This window comes from Gadus macrocephalus, chromosome 8 (genome assembly GCF_031168955.1).
Source record: "Gadus macrocephalus chromosome 8, ASM3116895v1".
Classification (NCBI taxonomy): Eukaryota; Metazoa; Chordata; class Actinopteri; order Gadiformes; family Gadidae; genus Gadus; species Gadus macrocephalus.
This window is the reverse complement of record NC_082389.1, coordinates 4,919,093-4,945,184: the sequence shown is the minus strand read 5'-3', so window position 1 is coordinate 4,945,184 and position 26,092 is coordinate 4,919,093. Positions and strand designations below refer to the sequence as shown.

Below are 26,092 nucleotides of genomic sequence, written 5' to 3'. Positions count from 1 at the left end.
GGCGCATTACGCGAGGTGTTATCAAACCGTAGAATAAATGTGTAGTCCAAAGATGGCGCTACCCGGTACTTTACTCGTGCGTCTGAGAGCTGTCTGCAACCTTGGGAAATATGTCGAAAGGAGAAGTAAAGCTGGTTTAAATGTGACAGATGTGCGGTGGTACAAGACAAACCCCCGTTCCCTTCAGGACAGCACGCCTCCCGTCAAACAGGGTGAGTGTCGCGGTCACATAGATCCAGTAAGCCGGGTCCCAGGAACCCATCCTCAAGGGCACCCATCGTTACAAAACAAGCATGTTTTCATTATGAAACTGTTATGTCACTCCTATTGCACTATTCTACTGTTATCCACAGTATAGCTTATCCTTGGACTATCTCGTTTTTAAGGTAACGCAGATCTTCTTAAGGAGTTCCGCGACCCGAAAGGCCTTCTTAATAACATCATCTCCCGGTCACTGGGAGTCAACGACCTGTCTCAGTTGATCCAGTACAACTGCACAGAGCATGGAGATGTCAAGGTACTTGACAAGTGACTGCTTTCTATAGCAGTCCACACAAGAAATGTCTCTTCGGCTGAGTCTTTTGATGCCCGTAACCCTCATTTTACTTTGAAGGGAAAAAATAGATGTACCTGTTGTTTAAATGTGTTTTTTGTAACTTGCAGAGAGCCACTGTCACGGTCATGTGGCCCAGCAGAATGGAGATGGAGGGCATCGCCCCAAAGAAGATCGATGCCGAGCGATTCGCTGCAGCCGCTGCATGTCACAGGTTGAGAGTAAGTGCTGTTAACCCACTGTAAACACAGCAGTCGAATGCACTGGTAAACCCATCATTGACACAGCCGGCATCTCCTTTTTCCTCTCTTCCTGTGTGTAGGAATTGGGTGTGCTCGGTCCTGAGAACGAATTGCCCAGCAGGAGGGCAGCTCGAAGCAGGGGGGCCTTGGTGTCCCAGCTGTATGAATCGGAGGACGGCGACATGAGAGACCCTGCTGCTGCTGCTGCTGCTGCTGCTGCTGCTGCTGCTGCTGCTGCTTCTGCTGCTGCTGGTGGTGAATCTGCTTCAGCTCCTCCCGGAGGCTTCTCCCCGTCCTACTCCGAAGTGCTCTCCCTGTTTCCCCGGCCCAAAGAGCTGCTGAGCAGAGTCATCCAGGTGGCCACGTCGTCAAACACGCCCAAGGTCAGCGGTGCGCGTGTGTCTCGGGGAGGGATGAGTGCGTTTGTTGCCTCTTTTTTGCTTTTGCTTTTATCGTCCATTTAATTTAATTTGTACACGTTCTATAGCGCATTCAACACACTACTTGCAAAGAAAAAAACATACACCGTAAACATGGGGTAGGGCAAGACAATAATGTGACCCAACAACATGGAGTATAACAGAATAAGAAATGAAAATAAAAGAGAGTACACATTGAAATGGATGACTGAGCAGTAGCTCAGGAGGTAGAGCGGGTTGACTGGTAACCGGAAGGTTGCTAGTTTGATCCCCCAGCTCCCCCTAGCTGAGTGTTGAGTCGTCCCTGAGCGAGACGCCTCACCCTGACTGCTCCTGAAGAGCCGGCTGTCGCCCTGCGTGGTTGACAACGCCGTCAGTGTGTGAATGTGAATGAATGGTTGCACGTCGCCTTTGATAAAAGCATCAGCTTTTATTAATACGTAATGTTTACACATACACACTTAGTTGTGAGTGTGAGCTGTTGACGTATCTGCCTCGTTCATGCTCTCTGTGGTCACGTTCTGACTGTATATGCTCCCCTGGTGTGGATGCCAGGAGTATCTTCAGTACAGGAGCACGGGAGGGAAGGTGAAGAGGTGTGAGCTCACCATTCTGTGGCCGGAGGAGTTCAAGGTCACGGCGACGGCCAGCAACAAGGTCACAGCAGAGAGGAGAGCTGCCGCGATGGGCTGCATGAGGATGAAGGTGAGCTTCAACCTCTTTCTCACCAGGCCTTTTTGACTTTTATTCTGAAAGTCTCATACCCAAAGTAAATAGAGTATATCTCCACTTCTGCAAGGGATGTCACATGTAATCTGGGTACCAAAAGAAAGATGGCACATCTCTGAGATTGTTGTGCAAGTGAAATTATCATTGTGATAGTATACACCTTGGTTGGAGTGAATGAAGCTGTAACACAACATAAGTGGAAGATTGATTTTCCCCCTAAAATATGTCATTTTGTAGATTAAATATGTCATTATCAGTTGGTACCATATGCCCAACGACAATTGACTCGGGCATAAAGCATAGAATGACGCCAGTCAAACAATCGAGATTGCACCATATGGCCACCAGATGGCGATGGAGATCCTTATCATTTCCTTTGAAACCCTCTCTTAGCTACTATACATTGATTGTAGAAGACATGTTTAGTTGCATGTCTAGGGGCCCAGACACTGGACTATCAATGTATGGTGGTTTTATCCAATCAGACAAAGCTTTGATGACCAAAACAAGTTCAACAAAAAAGAAAGTTTGCTCTTGATTGTTTTTTATTCTCTATTTTTGGAATCAGTAGAGTCTCAGCTTCCACAAGATATATCGTTTGTGTTGATTAAATGACGGGAAACAGATTGCTATTGCTTTTCATGTGCATATGAAATTTAGTTTGGGGTTGGAATTGTCTTTTTCGTTCAACTAACAATCGTTATGATAGAAAGAAAGTGTAGAATCGAATCTTTCCAGTGGTGTGTCACACTTTCTTGTGTTTTTAAATGCATTAAAGCGTCTTGGGGAGAAGGGGCTTTAACCGGATACGGGTCATTTCGGGATGGAGACGTAGAAAGCACATAGGCAATGTGCGTGTGAGTCCAGTGGTAAGGGTGCTGGTGGGTTAAAACCCGTGGGCATCCTTGAGCAAGAAGCCCAACCCATACCGGCTCTTGAATGACATGTGTCTCAGTATATACAATTGAATGTAAGTTGCTTTGCATAAAAGGGTCTGCTAAATGATCAACTAGTAAATGGAGTTAAAAATAATATATGTTGGTTTTTCATTTCATGTGAAGAATAAACGTGTGTTGTTGTTGTTGTTGTTGTTGTTGTTTAGGAGCTGGAGCTGCTGGACAAGGACAACAACGCGCTGACCCACGCCTCGTACCACCGTCAGGAGGTGAGGGCGGCGGGGGAGCGGGAGAGGAGGCCCGTGTCGCTGCACATCCCTCAGCACCTGGAGGACAGCATGAGGGACTACCTCGCCCAGGTACAGCCCCCCCCCCCCCCCCCCCCCCCCACCAGAGTCCACACCAGAGTCCACACTGGGTGGACGCTTTTAGCAAACATTATTCCAACCCTCTCGAAATCTCAGAACATCAGAAAGATGGAATGAACGAGAAATGTCATCTGGCTTTTGGCTCAAGTTTTGAATTGACCCAGAGCGGTTGTCTTTTTTTCTATAAATAAATTATTGACCCTAACCCTTCATTTATTACATGTGATTATAGCTTCATCTTGGTTCAAATCTCATCATTACAATTCCTTGCTAGAGCAACAAAAGTTCAACTCTTGCTATGAGTAAATTTGTCCAAGGTGACATGATGCTAGCTTGCTACATGTGGTCCTTGGTGACATGATGCTACCTGTGGTCCTTGGTGACATGATGCTACCTTGCTACCTGTGGTCCTTGGTGACATGATGCTACCTTGCTACCTGTGGTCCTTGGCGACATGATGCTACCTGTGGTCCCTGTTGACATGATGCTACCTGTGGTCCTTGGCGACATGATGCTAGCTTGCTACATGTGGTCCTTGGTGACATGATGCTACTTTGCTACCTGTGGTCCTTGGTGACATGATGCTACCTGTGGTCCCTGGTGACATGATGCTACCTGTGGTCCTTGGTGACATGATGCTACCTGTGGTCCTTGGTGACATGATGCTACCTGTGGTCCTTGGTGACATGATGCTACCTTGCTACCTGTGGTCCTTGGTGACATGATGCTACCTGTGGTCCTTGGTGACATGATGCTACCTTGCTACCTGTGGTCCTTGGTGACATGATGCTACTTTGCTACCTGTGGTCCTTGGCGACATGATGCTACCTTGCTACCTGTGGTCCTTGGTGACATGATGCTACTTTGCTACCTGTGGTCCTTGGTGACATGATGCTACCTTGCTACCTGTGGTCCTTGGTGACATGATGCTACCTTGCTACCTGTGGTCCCTGTTGACATGATGCTACCTTGCTACCTGTGGTCCTTGGTGACATGATGCTACCTTGCTACCTGTGGTCCTTGGTGACATGATGCTACTTTGCTACCTGTGGTCCTTGGTGACATGATGCTACTTTGCTACCTGTGGTCCTTGGTGACATGATGCTACCTGTGGTCCTTGGCGACATGATGCTACTTTGCTACCTGTGGTCCTTGGTGACATGATGCTACCTTGCTACCTGTGGTCCTTGGCGACATGATGCTACCTGTGGTCCCTGTTGACATGATGCTACCTGTGGTCCTTGGCGACATGATGCTACTTTGCTACCTGTGGTCCTTGGTGACATGATGCTACCTTGCTACCTGTGGTCCTTGGTGACATGATGCTACCTTGCTACCTGTGGTCCTTGGCGACATGATGCTACCTGTGGTCCTTGGTGACATGATGCTACCTTGCTATCCGCATCCCCCCCGACCCCTAACACCTCCCCGATGTGCCCCCGCACAGTACCCGGTGGCGAACGAGATGCAGAGGCTGTATGAGGAAGAGGAGCAAGCCCAGAAGACCCTCAGCCAAGAAGAGGCACTGGCAGGAAAGGACGAGGGGGAGGCGGCGGAGGACCTGCTGACGGACGCCATCACCGGCCGCCAGCGCCGCCCCCTCACGGCCCAGCAGGAGGAGCAGCTCAGCGGCGAGCTGTGGGAGCGCTGGGAGCGGGCGGACCCGGGCCTGGGCGTGGCGCTGCCGGTGGACGGGCACCGGGAGCGCGTGGTGTCGGCGGTGGAGGCGTCCCGGGTGGTGGTGATCGCCGGCGAGACGGGCTGCGGCAAGACCACGCGCATCCCCCGCTTCCTGCTGGAGGGGCGCGTGCGCGGCGGCGACGGCGGCGGCTGCAACGTCCTGGTCACCCAGCCGCGGCGCATCAGCGCCGTGTCGGTGGCCCAGCGCGTGGCCCAGGAGATGGGCCCCGCGCTCAAGGGCTCCGTCGGCTACCAGGTGGGGACCTTAAGATGGATGTTTGTTTGTTTGAGGATGGAATAGCTTTTGGAGATTTTTTTTTTTTGGTGGGGGTTTTGCCATTTTTTTTCTTCGAGGTATCGGTTTTCTTTCTTATGCGATTTTTATTTTATTTTTTTGATAATTTCATGCTACAGCTGGTTATTGACATCTGGAAATATGCCCAAAACGAAGACTTAGAATTAGCCAAAGCTCTATTCTATTTTTGGAATGAAACCTCATTTGTTTTATACAGATAATCATCTTGGTGTGATCTGAATGATCAATAGGGTAAATGTCCTCAATAAATCAAACAAATTTGTTCGCGCGCGAAAGCTGCAGGCTGCCGGTTACGTTGCTCCAGCCTTTGAGTTCGCTTTTTTTTGTATCTTTTATATTCTTAATATTTGTGTATGTATGTCTGGAGTTCGTGACGAAAATAATTTTCCCCTGGGATTAATAAAGTATTAATCAATCAATCAATCAAATTAATAAAATGAATCACGTCGGTCCATCTATCCCTGATCTAGTATCCTACTGCTGCTCAGGACCCCAATAGAGGTTCCATTTAATAAACCTTCTCCCCCCCCTAACCCCCCAGGTGCGTCTGGAGAGCCGGCCCCCGGAGCAGAGCGGCGGCGCCCTCCTCTTCCTCACGGTGGGCGTCCTGCTGAGGAAGCTCCAGGGGAACCCAAGCCTGCGGGGGGTGAGCCACGTGGTGGTGGACGAGGTGCACGAGCGCGACGTCAACACGGACCTGCTGCTGGCGCTGCTGCGCTCGGCCCTGCGGGAGAACCCCGGCCTGCGCGTGGTGCTCATGAGCGCCACCGGGGACAACGGCCGGCTCTCCCGCTACTTCGGGGACTGCCCCGTGGTCAAGGTGCCGGGCTTCATGCACCCGGTGCAGGACCGCTACCTGGAGGAGGTGCTGCAGGAGATGAGCAGGAGCCCTCGCCCGCCGCCGCCGCCGACGCGGACCAAGAGGGGCCCGCCCCCCCCCCCGGGGAAGGTGAGGGGCTCTAGGCTGTGTTGGCCCAATGTTTAAGGGTCCGACGTTTATAAAATTTAAAATCCTACTAGAGTATAAAGTACTAGAGGCCAAACAATGTAACCCACATTTCCTTTTTTGTATATTTTGTTCATATGGTTGAAGCTATCTGGCATTGGCTGGTGGCAAGTGTTGATTTTGGTTCCTGTTTTTGTACACGGGGTTGTTTATTAGATCTCTGGTTACTATAACGCAAGCGCATCCTCAAAGAACCTGCGCGGCTGCTATTGTATTGGTAAGTCAAAAATAAGCGTTTTGTCCTAATCTTTACAATCTCTGGTGATTTGCGGAAGGAGGGAAAAGAGGAGGCTGCGCCAGACCTGGATCTGGTGGCTGATGTGATCGAACACATCGACAGACACGGAGAGCCAGGTAACAACCCCCCCGCCCCCCTCCCCTTTACAAGCCAGACCAACCAGAACCTGAGGCTTGATTGGGGATATTCGTTTAATTGTGCGTGTACCGCGCGAGGCTCTGTCTCACTTGTCTCTTATGGCTCTCCCTCGTGGCTCAGGTGCGGTGCTGTGCTTCCTGCCTGGCTGGCAGGACATCAAGGCGGTCCAGGAGAGGCTGGAGTCTAGGCCCCGGTTTGCCTCGGGCTCCCAGATGCTCGTGGCTTGTAAGGGAACGCCACCATAATCCACCTCTTTCCCTGCCTTTCTTTAAACTCTGCTATCTTTTACTGTTTCTCATCACGCTTCTGTCCTTTTTTTTTATCCTACCTGTGAAGTGCACTCCAGTTTATCAGTGGCCGACCAGCAAGTCGTGTTCCAGCGCCCCCCGCTGGGCCGAAGGAAGATCGTCCTGGCCACCAACATCGCGGAGACGTCCATCACCATCGACGACATCGTTCACGTGGTCGACGCGGGAACGCAGAAGGAGCAGAACTACGACCCGCGCACAAAGGTCAGTGTTTAATCATTTGCGCGCGCGTGTGTGTGTCGTCTTTAAGAGGTCGTAGTCCATGTTAAACATCCTCTTCTTCCTCGCCTTCCTCCCTGCGCCGCCAGGTCTCGTGTCTGGACACGGTGTGGATCTCGCGCTCCAACGTCACCCAGCGGCGAGGCCGGGCCGGGCGCTGTCAGCCGGGCCACGCCTACCACCTGTTCTCCCAGGAACGCCTGGAGTCCATGCCCAGCTTCCCCATACCCGAGATCCTGCGTACCCCCCTGGAGAGCCTGGTGGTCCAGGCCAAGGTTCACAGTCCAAACCTCAAGGTGAATGGCAAACTGCAACTCCTAGGAGAGGGAGGGCACAGGGCCAAAAAAAACATCTGTATAGTAAATGAGTGTCAGAAAGTACAGGACACTATTTTTGTTTATCAATCACAGAACTACAGAAAATAGATCTATAAACACACATGTACATTTAAAGCAAGGGTATGCAGTTTATTTTAAAATAATTGTTTGTCCTATTTGTTGAAATTCAATTTAAATCCCAACAGCAATCAATCAATCAATCAATCAATCAATGCTCAGTCAAAAGAAATACGGTATCTGGTTGTTGCAGGCCTGTAATTAGACTGTCCAATCATTTCATCCGGCCCTAATAAAACGATTGGCTGGCCTGCATTTCTGTCTATCTACCTACCTGGCTACCGATGCGCACTCTGCCCACTCATTGTGTATTACCTTAGTCTGCCACAAGGCTAGGTAGACCTTTTGCTGAAGCTAGCGAGTAAATCATGTGTAGAGGGAGTGGCTTGGAGGGATTATTCTTTCAGCTGAATGCTTTCAAATTGATTACACGCATAACGGTCACATACATATTCAAATTTCTCATTTAAAAATATACATTCAGATTTCATGATTCAGATCTGAGGGAGACATTTTGGAAAGCATATGCTATATTATTAAATAGATATACATCAGGGATAAATGCTCTCTCATCTGTTTTTGTTTCCTCAGGCGGTAGATTTTCTCTCCCAGGTGTTAGACAGTCCAGAGAAAGATGCTGTGAAAGATGCGGTGCGAACCTTACAAGACATCGGTAGGGTTGAACCATGACTCTTGTCAATGATTCATGTGTTTGAAATTTGCAATCAAATAATATGTCACCACCACTCGCTACAACATTGTTAATCGGCAATCTGTACAGTTAATAAGTTATAGAACTAGAATTGACCTGAATATAGGGGTGAAATTATAAATTCTAAGTGCACCTATGTTCAAGTTAGTTAATTTTACATACACAGAATCTTTTAAAAAAGCAACATGTCTGTATGAGTTGCTCAAGTGCTGTACATAAACTGATTTTACAGGAAAAATGCAGTCAATACATATTAAATACAGATAAAAGACGGATATAGAACAATGGGTGGGCTGGTAACGGGAAAGTTGAGTGTCTAGGTGTCCCTGAGCGAGACACTTCACCCTCACTGCTCCCGACGAGCTGGCTGTCGCCCTGCATGTTTACCACCGCCGTCGGTGTGCGTATGAATGGGTGAATTTAGGGCAATATCATAAAGCGCTTTGAGTGGCAGCTGGTTAGAAAAGCGCTGTATAAATGTCATCATTTAATAAAAACACGAAATATGAAAATGGGTACCGAGGTTCAGTGTGACCAAGGCTCTACAATATAGACTCAAACCCAACCTCGCCTTTTGAAATAAGATGCGTCCGACCGCATCGTTTCGTCCCTTACTTACATCCACACTGTATTTGGTTCCGTCTCCAAGGGGTTCTGGACAGGACGGAGAACCTGACGCCACTCGGCGAGCGCGTGGCGGTCCTGTCATGTGACCCGCGGCTGGGCAAAGTGCTGGTGCTGGCGTCCATGTTCCGCTGTGTCATGCCCATCCTGTCGGTGGTCGCCTGTCTGACCCGGGACCCCTTCTACAACAGCATGCAGAACCGAGGTCTGGTCTGTAAGGTGAGCAGAGCTGGCAGTTTTTGTTGTCATCACTTCATGCTCCTTTATGCCTTCTTCCCGGTGTTCTCTTTCAAAAGGAACAATGTGTCCCGGTATCATTCGAAGATCCTGCATGTGAATTATAAACCCTTTTTTTTTTTTTAAGGCGTTTCTGTATTGTTTATTTTTTCTATGTTCTGTAAACCGCTTGACTCCTTGAGTTTGAACAAACTCCATGTATTTGCACCTTGGGCAGTGATCGGCTCAATCATCAACTCCCAGAGGAACATGACTCCGGTGTAAGTCAGGCTCATCTGGTTCTCTCCTTCTGAGCAAACTGTTGTCGTCGTTCATGGCAACAACGTGAACAAACCCACTGAGCCTGATCTGAGACAACTCTGTATGGTTGACAGACACCCTAGTCTGTGTTTCAATGGGTGAATGTTAGGCTATATATCGTGAGACGCTTTGAGCGGCCACTGGTGAGGAAAAAGCACCGTATAGAAATGCAGTGCGTTTACCATTTCTGTGCTGTTTTTCTTCCCTCCTCTCCTGCTGCCTCTCGGCGGCGCTCGCCTCTGGTGTTCCGCGTCTCCCAGGCCAAAGACGCTCTGAGCGGCTCCGGCCACAGTGACTACCTGGTGCTCAGCCGCGCGGTGCAGGGCTGGAGAAGGGTCCAGCAGGAGGGCGACCGGCAGGACCGGCAGTGCTATCTGGAGGACTACGTCCTGTCGGGGGCGAGCCTGCGCTTCGTCAACGGTGCGCTTCGGAAACGCCCGCACCCCAATTGTTGTACTCGTTGCTCGTTTACGTTGAGGGCATGTAGCAGACGCTTTTATCCAAAGCCACTTGCAATAAGGAGCTTTATCAGGAGAAGGAGAAACGATATCAGGGCGCCAGACTGCGATCAAATGGTTGCATTTTGCGACCATGGATAGGCGAGCGGGCAGAGAGGAGGCGCAGCGTCCTGCGGCACGACAAGCGGGCGCACTCCCGTGCAACTTTCGCTTCCGTACTCGTCGAACGCATGCGCGCACACGTGGAAACTGTTGGTATAGATGAGAATCACAATAAAATGTGACACTGAATTTGAAGCCGCACATTGTATTTTCTGCATCCATTATCAAAATATTTATTAGTAATACAGTGAAAGAAATTGAAATTCGCATTGCCATGTTGATTTAGCCCTACGGTGTGTGCCCCTAAAATTTCTGGTTGTGCCCCTAAAATTTTCAGTGTGGGGGCCACAGTGCTCCTGGTGCAAAAAGTTAATCTGGAGCCCTGAATATATCGCTGTCGGTGCAGTAAGCATGTTCACAAAACCAAGCACTAACAGTCGCTAGGTTAACCCAATCCCCTGTATGCAACAAAGCTAGCTAGGATAAGATGCTACACAATGATAAGTGCCAGGACGTACAACAAACAATAAGTGCTTACATTACTCAAATCTGATGCGATTCAGCTTCACTGTTTACCCTACTTTTCCATAGCTTACCTTGACATCAAAAACAACTATCTATAGATGTAGTTAGTCTTGTATCTAGTACTGCAAAAAAGAAAGTGACACTTCTAGTTAGAAAACACAGCATTGCCAGGAGCTGCTTCTCCTTTCCAGACTGACGGACATTAACCCCCCCCCTCCCCCGCCAGGTCTAATCAATCAGTTCAGTGAGAACCTGTACCAGGCCCAGCTGGTGTCGCGGGCCAGCGAGTGCCAGCGGGCGGCGTCCCTCTACAACCAGCAGAGCCACCAAGACGAGCTGGTCAAGGCCGTGCTGCTGGCTGGCCTCTACCCCAACCTCATCCAGGTGAGCCCGAGGGGAACCATCTCTTATCGACCACTCTCGCTAATAGTGTGGCCCCTCCATACATGTGCCCTCCTGCTTGGTCATATTTTACCAAACATATGATATACAATTATACTTTATTGTCAGATTGTCATGCATCCCAGCAGCTCATCAGAGACAAGAAAATACATCAAGACAGGATTAAAAAAATATGCAATAAATATGATAAAAATACATCCAGTCATCATAGCATCACAACAACAGGTGTTTTTGGCCCATTAAATAATACCACACGTTTTTTTTCTCCGCCGTCGAGATGATGATACTGTGCACGAATGCCATTCTCATCCATGATTGAGCCCACAAACCGATCAGGAAACCGTTGGGCTGATTGGTCAGCAATTGGCGGCAGTGTTGGGGTAGTTACTCAAAAAAAGTGATTAGTTACTTATTACTCGTTACTTTTATAAATTGTAATGAGATTACTTAACTAGTTACTGCATTTGAAAAGTAACTTCACTACTTATTACTTTACTTTCCCGTTTCTTAATCTACTGTGTAGATACATGGACACATTTTAAAGTAATGCTGTCTATCCAGTGCACCTTCATTTCTAAGTAACTTTTGTTGTTGGCGGACCAAATGTAATATTGTTAATGTAACGCGTTACCCCCAACACTGATTAGCGGTGAGGGATCTAAATAGTCTCAGACTGGGGGTGCCATTCACTCACGAAAGCTGATGGATGCCGTTCTAAAAGATTGTAGCTCTGAGAAATGTAGCTCTAAAATCTTGAATCATAATTTCTCACAGGTGAAGAAGGGAGTGGTGACCAAAGGAGGCCGTTTCCGTGCCAACGGCCTAGCTTACCGCTCGCAAACTGGACCGGTCATGCTGCACCGTGCGTCGGTCAACAGGTTCGTTAGAGCTGTGTGTGTGTGTGTGTGTGTGTGTGTGTGTGTGTGTGTGTGTGTGTGTGTGTGTGTGTGTGTGTGTGTGTGTGTGTGTGTGTGTGTGTGTGTGTGTGTGTGTGTGTGTGTGTGTGTGTGTGTGTGTGTGTGTTAAATCAAAGATAGAATATCTAAGCTGTTCTGATAAAGTCAGTGTTAGTCGTTTGTGTGTGGCGAGTGCATTTGATGTATTTCAACGTGATTTATTAAACATCAAATGTGATTGGTCGGCTGTAGGGGGAAGAACCAGCTCCCAAGCCGCTGGCTGACGTTCTTCAGCGCGGTCAAGTCCAGTGACAGCGTGTTCATCCGGGACTCGTCTACCGTGCACCCGCTCGCCCTCCTGCTGCTCACCGACGGGGACATCGTCGAGACCGGTGAGCGCCGTTCAGGGTTTCTCGCACAAAATGCGTTCGTTAAGGTGGTGGGGTGGGGGGGGGGGGTATAGACGTACAGACTCTGTACTACATCCAACAATTATTAATTGAACACTAAATGAATTCGTAAATACAGGAAGCAGCTTCTCAAAAACAACACCTGGAACCAGAACGGTGAATTAATTTGGGCAATTTTAACCTCAAATGATTTGAATCTTTTTTTTCTTTGCGTGTCCCCCTTCCCCAGTGCGAGGGCAGCGTGTGGAGGTGTCGTTCCCCGGCCGCTCCCTGGTGCGCTGTGAGCTGCCCGTGGACAGCTGGGAGCTGCTGTGGGAGCTGCGCACGAGCCTGCAGACCATGCTGCACCGCAACCTCAGCCGGCCCGACGGCCCCCGGGCCGCCGGCGCCGCGGCGCAGGACGCGCAGCTCATCGACCTGCTGGTGCAGCTGCTGAACCACGACGCCGAGACGCACCCGTTCAGGGGCGAGCACGGCGGGGACGGCGGCGGCGGCAGCAGCGACGGGGACAGTGACAGCGAGGTCGACTGATTCTAATGCGGCTTGGCTATGTTATTAAAGTTTGAATGAAGTGTAAGAGTTGGAAAGTGAGAAAGTGTGTGTGTGTGTGTGTGGCATTGTATTGTACAGAGAATGGTTGTTCTTTAACAAAGTGTGACAATGTTCATTGCTTAAATCATTTGTTACTGTAGTGTGCTGTATGTGGAGATTTTTTGGTGGTGCATAACAAATCCAGTGTGTACTGCTCTATTCCTTTTTGTAAATATGACCATGTATCAATGAGGTCAGGTTCCTAGTGGTGCGTCGCACCGTGTTTGGAATCGATTTGTCGATGGGCGATCATTGTTTTGCTTCGTAAAGCAGATGTTGCGTTTCACCGTGTGAACGAGAAGTCATGAATCTGTCTAATAATTTATTGAGTCGAAAATTAAAACATCAGAAGTACGTGTAACACTCATTGTTATTTTGTACAAAATCTCAAGATGCAAAATACTCTAAAGGCAAATGTTGCATTAATATAAAAGAAAAACTCCCCATTTTGGCTTTTCCATGTTCACTATTCTCCGTTCAAGAGAAATCCTTCATAAACTGTTTGTGAAAATTGCCCAGACGTCTCAGTACTTCCTCCATTGTATCCACAGAGGTCATGATGCTGATTCTGTGGGAAAATAAGGAGAAGGTTTTACTTAGGTCTACCTGAATTGCACTCATATTGAAGCTATAGGTAACCTTTAATTATATGCCAATTTAAGGAAGTTAAGGCGTTCTCAAACAGGACGATTTTCTGATTGGAGATGTGGACTTGTAATGAACAGCAACAACACAATAATAAAAACATTTGTGTTTAGTGTTGGAGCCTAATGCTACATAGGAAACTATTTTTTCAGGGCTTTGTACCGGATGTGGTAGGTTCCCTCTGGTAGTCCAAGGTCAGAACCGGGACATACGCACAAACCCGTCTGCTCCAGCAGCCTGGAGCAATAGAAGAAATCCGGAAGCTGTTCCTCCTCCTGAGATATAACAAGGACATGGGTAATGCGTAACCTTCCAAACCGGCAGACGCAAAGATTTAATGCCATCGTTAGCCAGGATCCGTACGACTGTTCGGCCCAATCCCATTTCTACCCCATGCCCCTTCCCCTTGGCCCTTGTTTTGAAGGGGTGAGGGGTAGAAATGGGATGGGGCCATAAGCGGTGCTCTCTGACCTTGGCTTGGTGAATGGCAATGTGTGGAAGATGTAACCTGGGGAACATGGAGGCCCCTCCATTTATTTGTTCACAGCTGATTCCTGGCAAGCTGTTGAGAACCTCAAAGGCTCTGGTCACGTTATGGACCAGTGTTTCCCGGATGTGCTGTATCTCCTATACACAGAAGATACCACATGAATAGTAATAACCGGGTCTGCTATACGGCTGTCCCAATAAAATTGCAACGATGAGAGATATTACAACTCTTTTAGAGAAACCTAACGTTCAGTTTGAAACATTCCCCAGAGTCATTTTTTTAATTAGATTCATATAACCTCTTGATACTGCTCGTATGAAGGCTCCCCTGGTTGTAGAGGGTTCAACATCACTTCAAGGGCCAACTGACCGATGATGGGTAGGGCCAGTAGGGAAATCAGCCGGTCAAACTCTATCTGAACTGAAGGGTCGAAGTTGACCAGCTCCAAGTATCCACCGTGCAGACCCCCCCTAAGGAAACAAGCAACACATTCAAAATGTGGTCTCAAGAGCAGAACAAAGATAACACATGTTGGTTTTGCTTTAGTGAGGTATATCCTGAAAGCTAAATACCAACTTGGACTCACTCTCCCATGAAGCCTTTGGATGCTGAGTGGATTGACGCCAGCTCCACCGCATCAGAAAAAGGAGATCCCATCTCGGCCAGAACCTTCTTGTATGATATGAACATGCACCCCTCACCAATCAAAATATCTTGGTGTTCCTTGGCAGCAAAATATTTGAAATGGAAAAACAAGTGAAAACTGAAAAGTCATTTCTGATGCAGGGCGTTGCGCAATGCTACGTTGGAAGCCATTTGAGGCTGTTTATGTGATCCAAATTGACTTTATATATTGAAAACACTAACCTCATTGGCAAATAGCAAAAGCTTCTCCTCATATACGAAGCGGATGATCTCCTCCATTGATTCTCTGCTCTGAACGTGGCCTGCGGAGACAAAGCCCTACAGTCCTTTGGGATAGGACTACTTTTGGGATATCTGGCTAAAAACACTAAATAGGGCCCATGCAACTGATGATGCGTCGAACGTTGCCTGGCAACGAACGATAGCGTCGAACGATGACGTCTATTATCTAAATTAAATTAAAGGCACCCAGTGCAACTTTATGTAAACATTCAATGAAAAATAAACATTAAATTTCTAGTCTTTTTTACACGTAGTAAGTTTCAATAACTCCATACCATTACATATCGACATTCAAGGAGCAAAGATGAGACGTCGTTGTGTGGTGAGAACTGATAGAAAATCGTAAACAACAACAATCGCCGGTGGGGAGAAGCCATTTTTCCATTGACTGGAAGCCTGCTTTATTTATTGTAGGTTACAAAAAATAAAGAAAATGGCGGCATTGTTGTTGTTATCGATTTTGTATCAGTTCTCACCACACAACGACGTCTCATCTTTGCTGCTTAAATGTCGGTATGTAATGGTATGGAGTTATTGAAACTTACTACGTGTAAAAAAGACTAGAGATTGAATGTTTATTTTTAAGCCTCGAAAGTTGCACTGGGTGCCTTTAACACAAGCTAGCTAGACTACATACACTTTAATCTCTCAGTTTACTTGCTAAATTCGATTAAACAATTAAATACAATGTAAATATAAACTACGATACACTTTAAACACTCAGTTTACTAGCTAAATTCGATTAAACAATTTAATACAATACAAATATAAAATACGATACACTTTAAACACTCAGTTTACTAGCTAAATTCAATACAATACAAATATAAAGTTAAAATAAGTGTTATCTGTATTATGTTATTTCGTCTTGATGAGCGCAAATGTTTTATGAAACCTGCCTGGCAACGGACAATCGCGTCGATCGATGACGTGTAATGTTTCCACGCGGATAACGTAGGTGGGAAAATGTTTGCCCCCGGTACAATTTGGTGTGACAGTCCCGCTATAACTCCACGGAGGGTCGAGTATGAGATAATTTCAAATGACAGTAAAATTGACCAATCTTATTTTCGGTCTAAATGGGTGGGCTTTGTTACCGCTATTTTGTGAAAAGTACCACCTGCTGTGAGGGAGAAAAATTCAATTAATTAGCTAGCTAACTAGCTTATGGGGCATGATTCGATTTACTTCACAATGACAGCTCATGGGTAACGTAACCGCTAGCGAGGAGGACATTGTTTAAATTTTTTTAGGTGAGTGCTTAACTATTGTAATTCTTAGGCTTTATTATTCGACCATTTTCTATTATTCTCTACAAATGTTAGGATGTAACTACTTCCATAATTGTTCACCTAGACTCCATTCCACCCCAAACTGTTCAAACAAGCATAGTCATAAGCTTAGAATCGTGTGCTACCCTTCAAATTCCATGCACTATTTCAGACTGAGGTAGTTCGGGCATCTGGTAAGGATGCCCACTAGTGGGCACGTCCAGTGGGGAGGAGACCTCGGGGAAGACCCAGGACTAGGTGGAGAGATTATCTCAACACTGGCCTGGGAACGCCTCGGGATCCCCCCGTCAGAGCTGGTCAATGTGGCCCGGGAAAGGGAAGTCTGGGGCCCCCTGCTTGAGCCGCTCCCCCCGCGACCCGACCCCGGATAAGCGGATGAAGATGAGATGAGATTTCAGACTTTGCAACTGGTTAAATTGTGGATCTTTAAAAGTTCAAACGTTGACGAATCTCACCTGTGGGATCTCCAGGATTGATGACGTATAGTGCGATGGGATCACACACTTCCCTCGCCGACCGCAGAGCTCTCTGTAGCTCCTCTGTGTGCAGCCGCCAGCCCTGTTGGCCGTCTAGATAATACGGCACCGCGGTGGCTCCCGACGCCACCAGGGTGGCATTGCCAAAATCTTGTGATGGCACCGGAGTCAGCACCCCTACGAGGGGTGAGCGGTCGCCGCGCACCAACATTGTTAGAAGCAGCTATAGGAGTAGGGGGCAGGACATGGGGCAGAAAGGGAGAGAGTTTGATCAGGAAACAAGTCGAGCTGGATCATCACTCTCCATCTAAAGCTCTGTAGGTACGATTCGGGAGTTCTTAAAAGAGCTAAACGTTGCAAGATTTTGCAACTGAACCAAAAAATGTCCCCTCCCTCTCATTAACCCTCCCCCCCAAAGTTTCTCTGCCATTTGAAACTGGTGGGAAGGACAGGCAAGATCGGTTCCATCAACCAATCAGAGATGGATCCGGTCAGAAATTAGCGAGAAACAGTCTTAATAAATAAGGCCCCGTCCACACGAAGCCGAAACAGGCGAAACCGTTACGGTTTCGATCTATCCGGTTTCGCAGTATCTCCGTAAAGTCGAAGCCAAGCGAAACCGGGTAGATCTGTAGAAACGCTATAGCACACATTCCAGGCCCATAAGGGGCGCTGCTTCTGCTACAGAAATCCTTGTTGTTGTGAGTTCTGAGACTCCGCGGGCTTAACAGTCATTGGCTAGAGGGTCGAGGGGTGGGGCGATGACGTCATGGTTTACGGTTTCAGTCGGTTTCAGGCGTCCACACGAATCCAAAACGAAACCGGGTAGATTTGAAACCACCTCCGAGGGTGGTTTCAGAAGTTTGCGGTTTCGGTCAGCGGATTCGCCGGCTTCGTGTGGACGGAAGGCCGAACCGTACAAGACCTTTGCGGTTTCGCCATGAAATCGGCTTCGTGTGGACGGGGCCTAACTCTTTACACCGGGATTCCACCGGACGCGTACGCGCCGCGGAACGGCTGCGTCCTCTGCCCTGCGTCCATTCCTACCGGGCGCGTAACGGCAGCGTAGCGCTGCCTTGCGAGCCAGCCGTATTCACGCGAGATCACGAGATCACGCGATAATCCTAAACCTAATGTACTCACCTTCCAGTCCCAAAACTATTGCAGTTAAATGCCACGCTTTGTCCTTTCTGACATTTTCCTTATAAAAAGGATGATTTGGTACATAAATGACTTCATGTTGCTGAACTTCGACAATGAGTCTCTTGTCGTCCATGTTGCCGACCCTCTGAGACCCTTTGATTGATTGACTGCTGACCTGGTGCCACCGGTCATGACGTAATAATGTTGATGTGAAGTTACATGAGCTGAGTATTGTGTTTTATTTTGAAAATTGACCGGATGCTCTATGGCTTTTACTTTTCACTTCCTGCCCGGCTCGACCTGCTCTCTCGAAATTGACGCGGTTTAGCAGCGGCTCGCGGCAAAAATAGAATTGGACGGAAAGATAGCGCCGCGGCGTGCCGCTCCTGGGACGCTGCTGAAAGGTTCCGCGGCGCGCCCGGTGGAAATGGTCTCATTGATTAGAGTGGAAGCGATCAGCAGCGGTGACCGCGGCGCAGCCGTCCCGCGGCGCGTACACCTCCGGTGGAATCAAGGCTTTACAGAGGCAACTGCAGTCGTCTCAAAACTGATATTCTCATACTTCATGCAGACCTCATCTCAATCTACATTGAGAAGAGGTCTGGGAAACACACATTCATTTTCTCGTATTTGAGGCGTAGTTTAAGATTGCCAGGAGCCGTTTATTGGGCGCTACGAATGTCTAATATGAGTCTGTACGTAGCTCATAGCCAATCGAATCAATTATAGCAGATGACGTATGTAGGGCGACAGAAATTCGATGGGTGTGTCGCATAGACGTCGTCATCGTCTTGCCGTCCCTCCCCGTTCTGTGATTGGTTCCCTATCTCAGACGAAAATCGGATCCGAATCAAGGCTGCCCTTGCAGCGGGAAATGAAATCACGCGCAAGGCAGCCTGGGTATACCCAGGCTAGGTGGCGATGACCTTTCGAAAAAATGACCTACAAATAATAGTTCTTAAAGGGATACTTCACCGGTGGAGACATGAATCTGTATTGAAAGTGGGACATGTATTTAGTCGAATGGTAACATAAATTTCAAACTTTGTGCCTCCTTGACCGAGGAAAGGCAGACGGTGACTTTTTTGCGCTTGCAGATGAAGACGACAACTCCCACAATGCCAATCAGCGTTCACTCCCTGTGGGACGTAACATAACAGCCAATCAGCGTTCCCTCCCTGCAGTCCACCGTGAACGCATGGAGGAGAAGTGATTGTTGCCGTTTGCGGACTCCCAGAGCTCTGTATCTAAATAATGTATTATTATATAATATATAGGTATCTATATAATATAATACAATATATAATATCGCAGCAAAAAAGCTGTGTGCGCCTCCGGATGATATTATGAATTAAAAACTGCTCCGGGTTCTCAGACGTCTCTGGTACTTCCACAACAAGTAAAGACTCGTAGTGGGGGTTATCTCAGCCAGAGTCCTGCATTAACGTAGGTACTTTGTCTGACACGGGTGCTGGTCGGGTCGGACGCCTGAACAGCGCGGGTCGGTCGCGGGTTTTGCGATTGCGTCTCCGGTGCTGGAGATGTTATTCAGGAAAAGAAGAGTAAACTAAAATCGTTCACAGTGGATGATGTGCTTTTTCTGCACAGCAATATAAAGTACCACGCCAAAAAAAAAACTAAACAACTTTTTTGCCACCTTTGACTTAACACTATCCCCTTCTCTTCCCACACACAGGGCCGGGAACCAGCTTGACCTAATATTCACTAGGTCCTGCGGCACCTCTGCTCTCTCCGTTACCCCGCTCCCCGTGTCTGACCATCACTTTGTTGATTTTTCTCTCCCCCTGAAATCCTCTCCCCCTTCCTCTATAGTCCCCACATTGTCACCACCCGCCGTAACCTCAAATCCCCCTCTCCCTCTACGTTTGCCCCTACCCCGTGTCTGACCATCACTTTGTTGATTTTTCTCTCCCCCTGAAATCCTCTCCCCCTTCCTCTATAGTCCCCACATTGTCACCACCCGCCGTAACCTCAAATCCCCCTCTCCCTCTACGTTTGCCCCTACTGTTTTCACTACCTTCTATCGAACGATTGCCTAAACTATCTACAGATGAATCTTCAGACACTCTGCTATCCTCCCTCTCCTCCTCCTTGGTTTCCCTCAGTCCCTTCCACTCCAGACCAGCGCGATCCTCACCCCCCCCTCCTTGGCTGTCCGAACCTTGTCCAAAACTTGTAGAACAAAGTTGCGGGCAGCTGAGAGGAAATGGAAGAGATCAGACTGTCCTAATGATCTATCTCACTATCTTTTCCTTCTTTCTGATTTCACCTCCACTGTGTCAACAACCAAATCTGCCTTCTACCGGACCAAAATCAACTCCTCCAAACCCTAACCGAAACCCCAGGAAACAGTTTTCCCTGTTCTCGTCCCTCCTCAACCCTCCCTCACCCCCACCTCCTTCCTGCCTCACTGCTGATGACTTTGTTACCTACTTTACCCAGAAAGTAAAGGACATTAGCTCCTCTTTTATTCCTGCCTCCATCCTTCCTCCTCCCATCCCCTCCTCTGTCTTTACCCAATGTATCCCTCTCACCTCTGACGAGGTCAACAGAATAATAACATCTAACCATGCCACCACCTGCCCCCTTGACACTATCCCCTCCTCTCTTCTCCAGGATGTCTCAAGCGACATCCTGCCATTTCTCACCTCACTTATCAACTCCTCCCTCACTTCAGGCATTGTTCCAGCGTCTTTCAAGACTGCCAGAATAAAGCCTCTCCTCAAAAAACCAACTCTGAATACCACCGACATCCAGAACTACAGACCGGTATCTCTTCTTTCATTCCTCTCTAAAACACTGGAATGTGCCGTTGCTAACCAACTGTCCTCCTATCTCTCATCTAACAACCTGCTTGACCCTCACCAGTCAGGCTTCAAGAAGGCACACTCCACTGAGACGGCTCTCCTCGTGGTGACTGAGTCCCTCCATGCTGCCAGAGCCTCGTCCCTCTCATCAGTTCTCATTCACCTCGACCTGTCCGCAGCATTTTACACGGTGAACCACCAGATCCTCCTTGCCACTCTTGCCGAACTTGGCCTTGCTGAATCTGCTCTTTCCTGGTTCACATCCTACCTGATGAACCGCACCTATCAAGTAACATGGAATGGCTCCTTGTCCAAACCTTGCACGCTTGAAACTGGTCTCCCTCAAGGCTCTGTACTGGGGCCTCTCCTGTTCTCCCTCTATACCAGATCTCTGGGCTCTATAATTACATCACACGGCTTTTCCTATCACTGCTATACTGACGACACGCTATTTCTCTCGTTCCCCTCATCTGATAAAGCCCTGATTGCAACACGCATATCGGAATGTCTGGCGGACGTCAGCACCTGGACAACTGCCCATCACCTGAGGCTTAACCTCAACAAAACGGAGCTCCTCCTAATCCCAGGGAAAGATTGCCCACACATGGACTTACTGGTCACCGTTGAGAACATCACTGTATCTTCTTCTCCAACTGCCAGAAACCTTGGTGTGGTATTGGACAATCAGTTATGCTGCACCGCAAACATCACCGCGGTGGCCCGATCCTGCAGATTTGCACTTTACAACTTCCGCAGAATCCGGCCCTTCCTCCCAAGGGAAGCAGCTCAGCTTCTAGTCCAATCACTGGTCATCTCCCGCCTTGACTACTGCAACTCACTCCTGGCTGGACTTCTTGCCTCTGCGATTAAACCTTTGCAGCGCATTCCAGAATGTGGCAGTGCGCCTCGTGTTCAACCTACCGAAGTTCTCCCATGTGACCCCCCTCTTCCGGGACCTCCACTGGCTCCCTGTAGTAGCTCGCATCAAATTTAAGACAATGGTACTGGCAAACAAGGCAGTTGACTGCCTCTGCCTACCTCCAAGCATTGGTAAAGCCACACACCCCAACTCGATCCCTCCGCTAAACTAACTCAGCTGGACGTCTGGTATCGCCATCGCTAAGAGCTAGCAAAGGTCGATCAGCAAAGTCACAACTTTTCTCGGTTTTGGGACCTCAGTGGTGGAATGAGCTCCCTGCCGTTCTCAGGACCGCAGAGTCGCTCACCATCTTCAGAAAAAAAGTCAAGACTCAGCTGTTCAGAGTCCACCTCGACTCTGCATAGCCACCCTCCCCCTTCTGGCCACCATTGTACATTGTATTGTATTGTGTTGTAGTGTATTATAGTACTTAACTGTGTAGCAACTGCAGTAGATGCTATCATTGGTGTAACACGGGAATTGGTTAGCCTAGCGATTGTTGTACTTGCACTTGGTTCTATGAACATCCTTACTGTAACGACAGCGATATATTGTTGCACTTCTTGTGACAAATGTACCTATTGTAAGTCGCTTTGGATAAAAGCGTCTGCTAAATGCCCTAAATGTAAATGTAAATTGTAGCTAAGTGGTGGAGAATCATGGCGGATATTGTGTCTACATTTCCTACACGTTCCCCTCATTTGTTATTGGTTGGCTTAAAAATTTGCGGAACCAGTGGTTTGTAGTCCTCGGCCCTTCTAGCAGGCAAGCAAAATTCTACGGACATGACGTCAAAAGCTTAATTTGACGTCAGGTCAGGAGAAATGTAAGGAGGACAGCTGGGCCAAGGAAAGACTGGGTTAGACTAAGAGAAGAAAAAACGTTATTTTATATTATAATAGCGATTTTATAATGATAGAACACCGGTTCTGAATCGGTGAAGTATCCATTTAAAGGAATAGGCTAAGATATCGGTTGATTGCTTGTCTTACCCAGCGTTCTGTCTTACCCAGAGGCAGACGAGTTGTTCAATTTGAAATTCCTCATACTGCATCAAGAAGTGGGATTTGCCATAGGTGAGTAATTTCTTTCCTCTAGTTACTAGGCTTGATGTCTGGTTACTCGTTTTTAATAAGTGACTATTCAGAAAACATTGGAACTCTTTTAAAATTATTTTTAACTGTATACCCCTTACATAAACGTGAGATAGGCTACTATAACTCTGCAAGTCAATTGAAGTGGCTCACAAAAAGCAAATGCTAACCCAGCGAACCCTCTTCTGGATGCAGAATGATCTTGATCTGGATGTTTATCTGGGTAAGACAGGCAAATGCTGGTTCAGATATCTGAATGTATCTTGAATAGATCTTACATCCCAAATTGCATACCCCAAAGCCATGATCGGATCCATGGGTGATGAAGATGTTTCCAGAGGCAGAAGGGACTCCTTCATCTCGACGGGTTAGGAAATCAGAGACACTATCACGCATGATAGGGATGCCTATCGTGTCACTGTAACAACCTGGGAGAACATGTTGGTTTATGTTTACACACTGGTACAACAGGTGTGTCCTCACGACATCATCAAGCATTTTCCAACAATGACTTTTCATGGTGTACACAATATCTAAAGATTTCTCACCAACGCTGCCACCAATGCATTCAAGCAGGGTCTTGGCTCTCTCTCTGACATCCAAGGGCATTTTGTCACTGTCGATAAGCTCAGGGTAAATGCATGATGCAATAACCTGTCCGTAAAATAAAGTTAAGAAGGAATTTGTTGATTCAAGAGATTAATCCATATATCTACTGATAAAGGAACACACCAAGAAAGTATCAAGGTCGACATGGGGGACAGTTACCTGTCGAAAAAATGACATGGGTTTCATGCCGGTTGCATGTGGATTGTCCCGAGAAACATCAATCACTTCATTGTATGGCTTTCTCATCCCCTAAATGAGGTGTATAAGTATCAAATTAATGTCCAATGGGATATGCTTTCCGGTTGAACAAGGTCATGGACAATTTGACATAGGAAGATTAGTTATTTTACCTGTTTGATCTCTTCTTCAATTCGAACAGCTTGTCTCACAAGTGCAACGCGCTTAAGGGCCCTGATGTTTCTTACCAGTGGATTAACCAGTCTATGTGGAGACATCTTGGTATGAGGAGGGTTTAGACCGAACAGGTTCTAACAATGTGTGAGCAGTCCTTTAATACAGTGGGAGGTGCTTGTGCAAGGGCTTAATAATTGAACTCCTTTTTATTTATTTTTTTGGTTGTGTCACATTGAAATGCAAACAGGAGAGGTGTCTTTTAAAGTATTTGCATGGGGGGGAGGGGGTAGTGTAACAGTCTTTAATATATGTTATATATTTGCCTAAGAACTAATGGTCTTGGTTGGAAGGATTTGGTTGGATCGTATTTGAGAGGATCTTGGGTTTTTTCACTATTAAATCAGTCTTTTGAGTGTGGTTTCCTTTTGTGTTTTAATTGGCGTCATGCCTTTGTATCCAAATCATAACATTTAACATTTATCAGTCAGAAGGCACTGCTGTTATTTGTGAATTGCAACCAGTATTGACACTTGGGCCTATTTTTCTTTATGCATCTCTATATCTCTATATCTATGTATGGATATATAACAAATTGAATTCATAAGTAAAAGAAACATTTGCCACTTAAGACAAAGCTGTTCATAAAAGTGGTTTGATAGTGGCCTGTCTTTTAAATGTCATGAAACTACTGTATGTTATGCTATGGAAACTGGGTCTAGATACAGCATAGTGATTGTATGGCAGGAAACACTACTGCACCTGACCTGATCATCTTCTGGCAATGAAAGCATTCTCATGCCTAGCCCTGCCTGGCAAAACCGGTTTGTGGTGGTATTCCAAACCTCAGGTTTTACCTGAAAAGTTACATATAATTCAGTTACACTCATCGATACAATGCTATAAGGCTCTCCCAATCCTGTGTGTGTGTGTGTGTGTGTGTGTGTGTGTGTGTGTGTGTGTGTGTGTGTGTGTGTGTGTGTGTGTGTGTGTGTGTGTGTGTGTGTGTGTGTGTGTGTGTGTGTGTGTGTGTGTGAGTGAGCAAAGTGAAGAAGATTTTTTCCTTTAGGGTATTTTGAACAGGGTATTTTTTGCTGCATAAACCTCATCCCCTCACGGTTATGTGCATCCAGCGAGGTATGTGTATAAAGTGAATAACGATTATTTTCCGAATATATTTGTTTAATTTTTACAGTATGTGAACGTGTCTATTTTTATATTGTCATACTGTGAAAGTATAAGGTTTGAGGTGGATATTGCAGTGGATAATAGAGTGGCGAAGTCACACCCCTTCCGGTAGGGCTCATGGGACCTATGAGATCGAAAAATATGAATGGGTGTCAATGGAGAGAAAATAATTATTTTCTGGTCCCGGTCTTTATATGCCCTGGATTACACATATGTTGTTTGTGGATTTAAAGGATAATTTTTCATGCAAAGAGTTCGACCGTTTATTGTGCAATTGTTCAGATAAAGGCTGTAGAGAAAACACAACGAGAAAGACTACACGGCTCGTATGTGACGTCACGCTCCCTGCGACTGGCGTGGAGAAGACCGACAATCTTCCCATCGGCATAACTGAAACTCTGCACGTGCCCCGATTTATAATGGTTTTAACCTCTTTCGATGCTTTTATCCTCCCCTTGGAAAAAGCGGTGAAGTGGGGCAGAGAGATCGCCATCTCTGTGCCGAGTTCCAAGGGCGGGTGTGTTGACGTATATCATATGCGTCGAGAGCAGCGAAGAGCTGTAGTTCACAAAGCGGCCTCACATAAAACCTAAAATTATCAAACTTCTTCACGAACATTTTTAGTTTTCTTTGCATGAAAAATTATCATTTAAATCCACAAACAACATATGTGTAATCCAGGGCATATAAAGACTGGGACCAGAAAATAATTATTTTCTCTCCATTGACACCCATTCATATTTTTCGATCTCATAGGTCCCATGAGCCCTACCGGAAGGGGCGTGACTTCGCCACTCTATAGCGGATGATGACGGTGAGATGACGGAGCAGCAATAAATCCATCAGTATCGAGAACCATTGTTTCGTTTATTACCTGGAAGGGAGTGATGCTTAGCACTTATGATTAGACTGATGTTTGCGTCAGTTACGGCCGCTGGCATAAACACTAAAGGCTCGATTCCACCGGAGGCGTACGCGCCGCGGGACGGCTGCGCCGCGTTCACCGCTGCTGATCGCTTCCACTATAATCAATGAGACCATTTCCACCGGGCGCGCCGCGGAACGTTTCAGCAGCGTCCCAGGAGCGGCGTGCCGCGCCGCGGCGCTATCTTTCCGTCCAATTCTATTTTTGCCGTGAGCCGCTGCTAAACCGCGTCAATTTCGACAGAGCAGGTCGAGCCGGGCAGGAAGTGAAAAGTAAAAGCCATAGAGCATCCGGTCAATTTTCAAAATAAAACACAATACTCAGCTCATGTAACTTCACGTCAACATTATTACGTCATGACCGGTGGGTCTCAGAGGGTCGGCAACATGGACGACGAGAGACTCATTGTCGAAGTTCAGCAACATGAAGTCATTTATGTAC

The 26,092-nt window shown here is 47.3% G+C and overlaps 2 protein-coding genes across 2 annotated transcripts; one reads left to right on the top strand and one right to left on the bottom strand.

The window, feature by feature from the left end:
* Window positions 1-20: 20 nt before the first annotated feature.
* On the top strand, window positions 21-13,125 carry dhx30 (DEAH (Asp-Glu-Ala-His) box helicase 30). The gene is made up of 19 exons (XM_060058224.1): window positions 21-212; window positions 387-517; window positions 664-774; window positions 876-1,178; window positions 1,770-1,919; window positions 3,046-3,198; window positions 4,655-5,143; window positions 5,745-6,152; window positions 6,485-6,563; window positions 6,706-6,810; window positions 6,922-7,097; window positions 7,202-7,408; window positions 8,099-8,180; window positions 8,869-9,062; window positions 9,641-9,800; window positions 10,692-10,849; window positions 11,642-11,745; window positions 12,016-12,155; window positions 12,403-13,125. Exons 1-19 carry the CDS (start codon window positions 38-40, stop codon window positions 12,702-12,704), a joined length of 3,627 nt encoding a protein of 1,208 aa, XP_059914207.1. The 5' UTR covers window positions 21-37; the 3' UTR covers window positions 12,705-13,125.
* LOC132462615 (alanine aminotransferase 2-like) lies at window positions 13,074-23,685 on the bottom strand. Its single transcript, XM_060058235.1, has 11 exons — window positions 23,538-23,685; window positions 23,347-23,436; window positions 23,127-23,232; window positions 22,873-23,006; window positions 16,574-16,817; window positions 14,767-14,846; window positions 14,486-14,622; window positions 14,198-14,369; window positions 13,881-14,036; window positions 13,572-13,684; window positions 13,074-13,332 (listed from the first exon to the last, which is right to left on the bottom strand). The coding sequence occupies exons 1-11, from the start codon at window positions 23,640-23,642 to the stop codon at window positions 13,242-13,244; spliced, it is 1,428 nt and encodes a 475-aa protein (XP_059914218.1). The 5' UTR covers window positions 23,643-23,685; the 3' UTR covers window positions 13,074-13,241.
* Window positions 23,686-26,092: the final 2,407 nt, after the last annotated feature.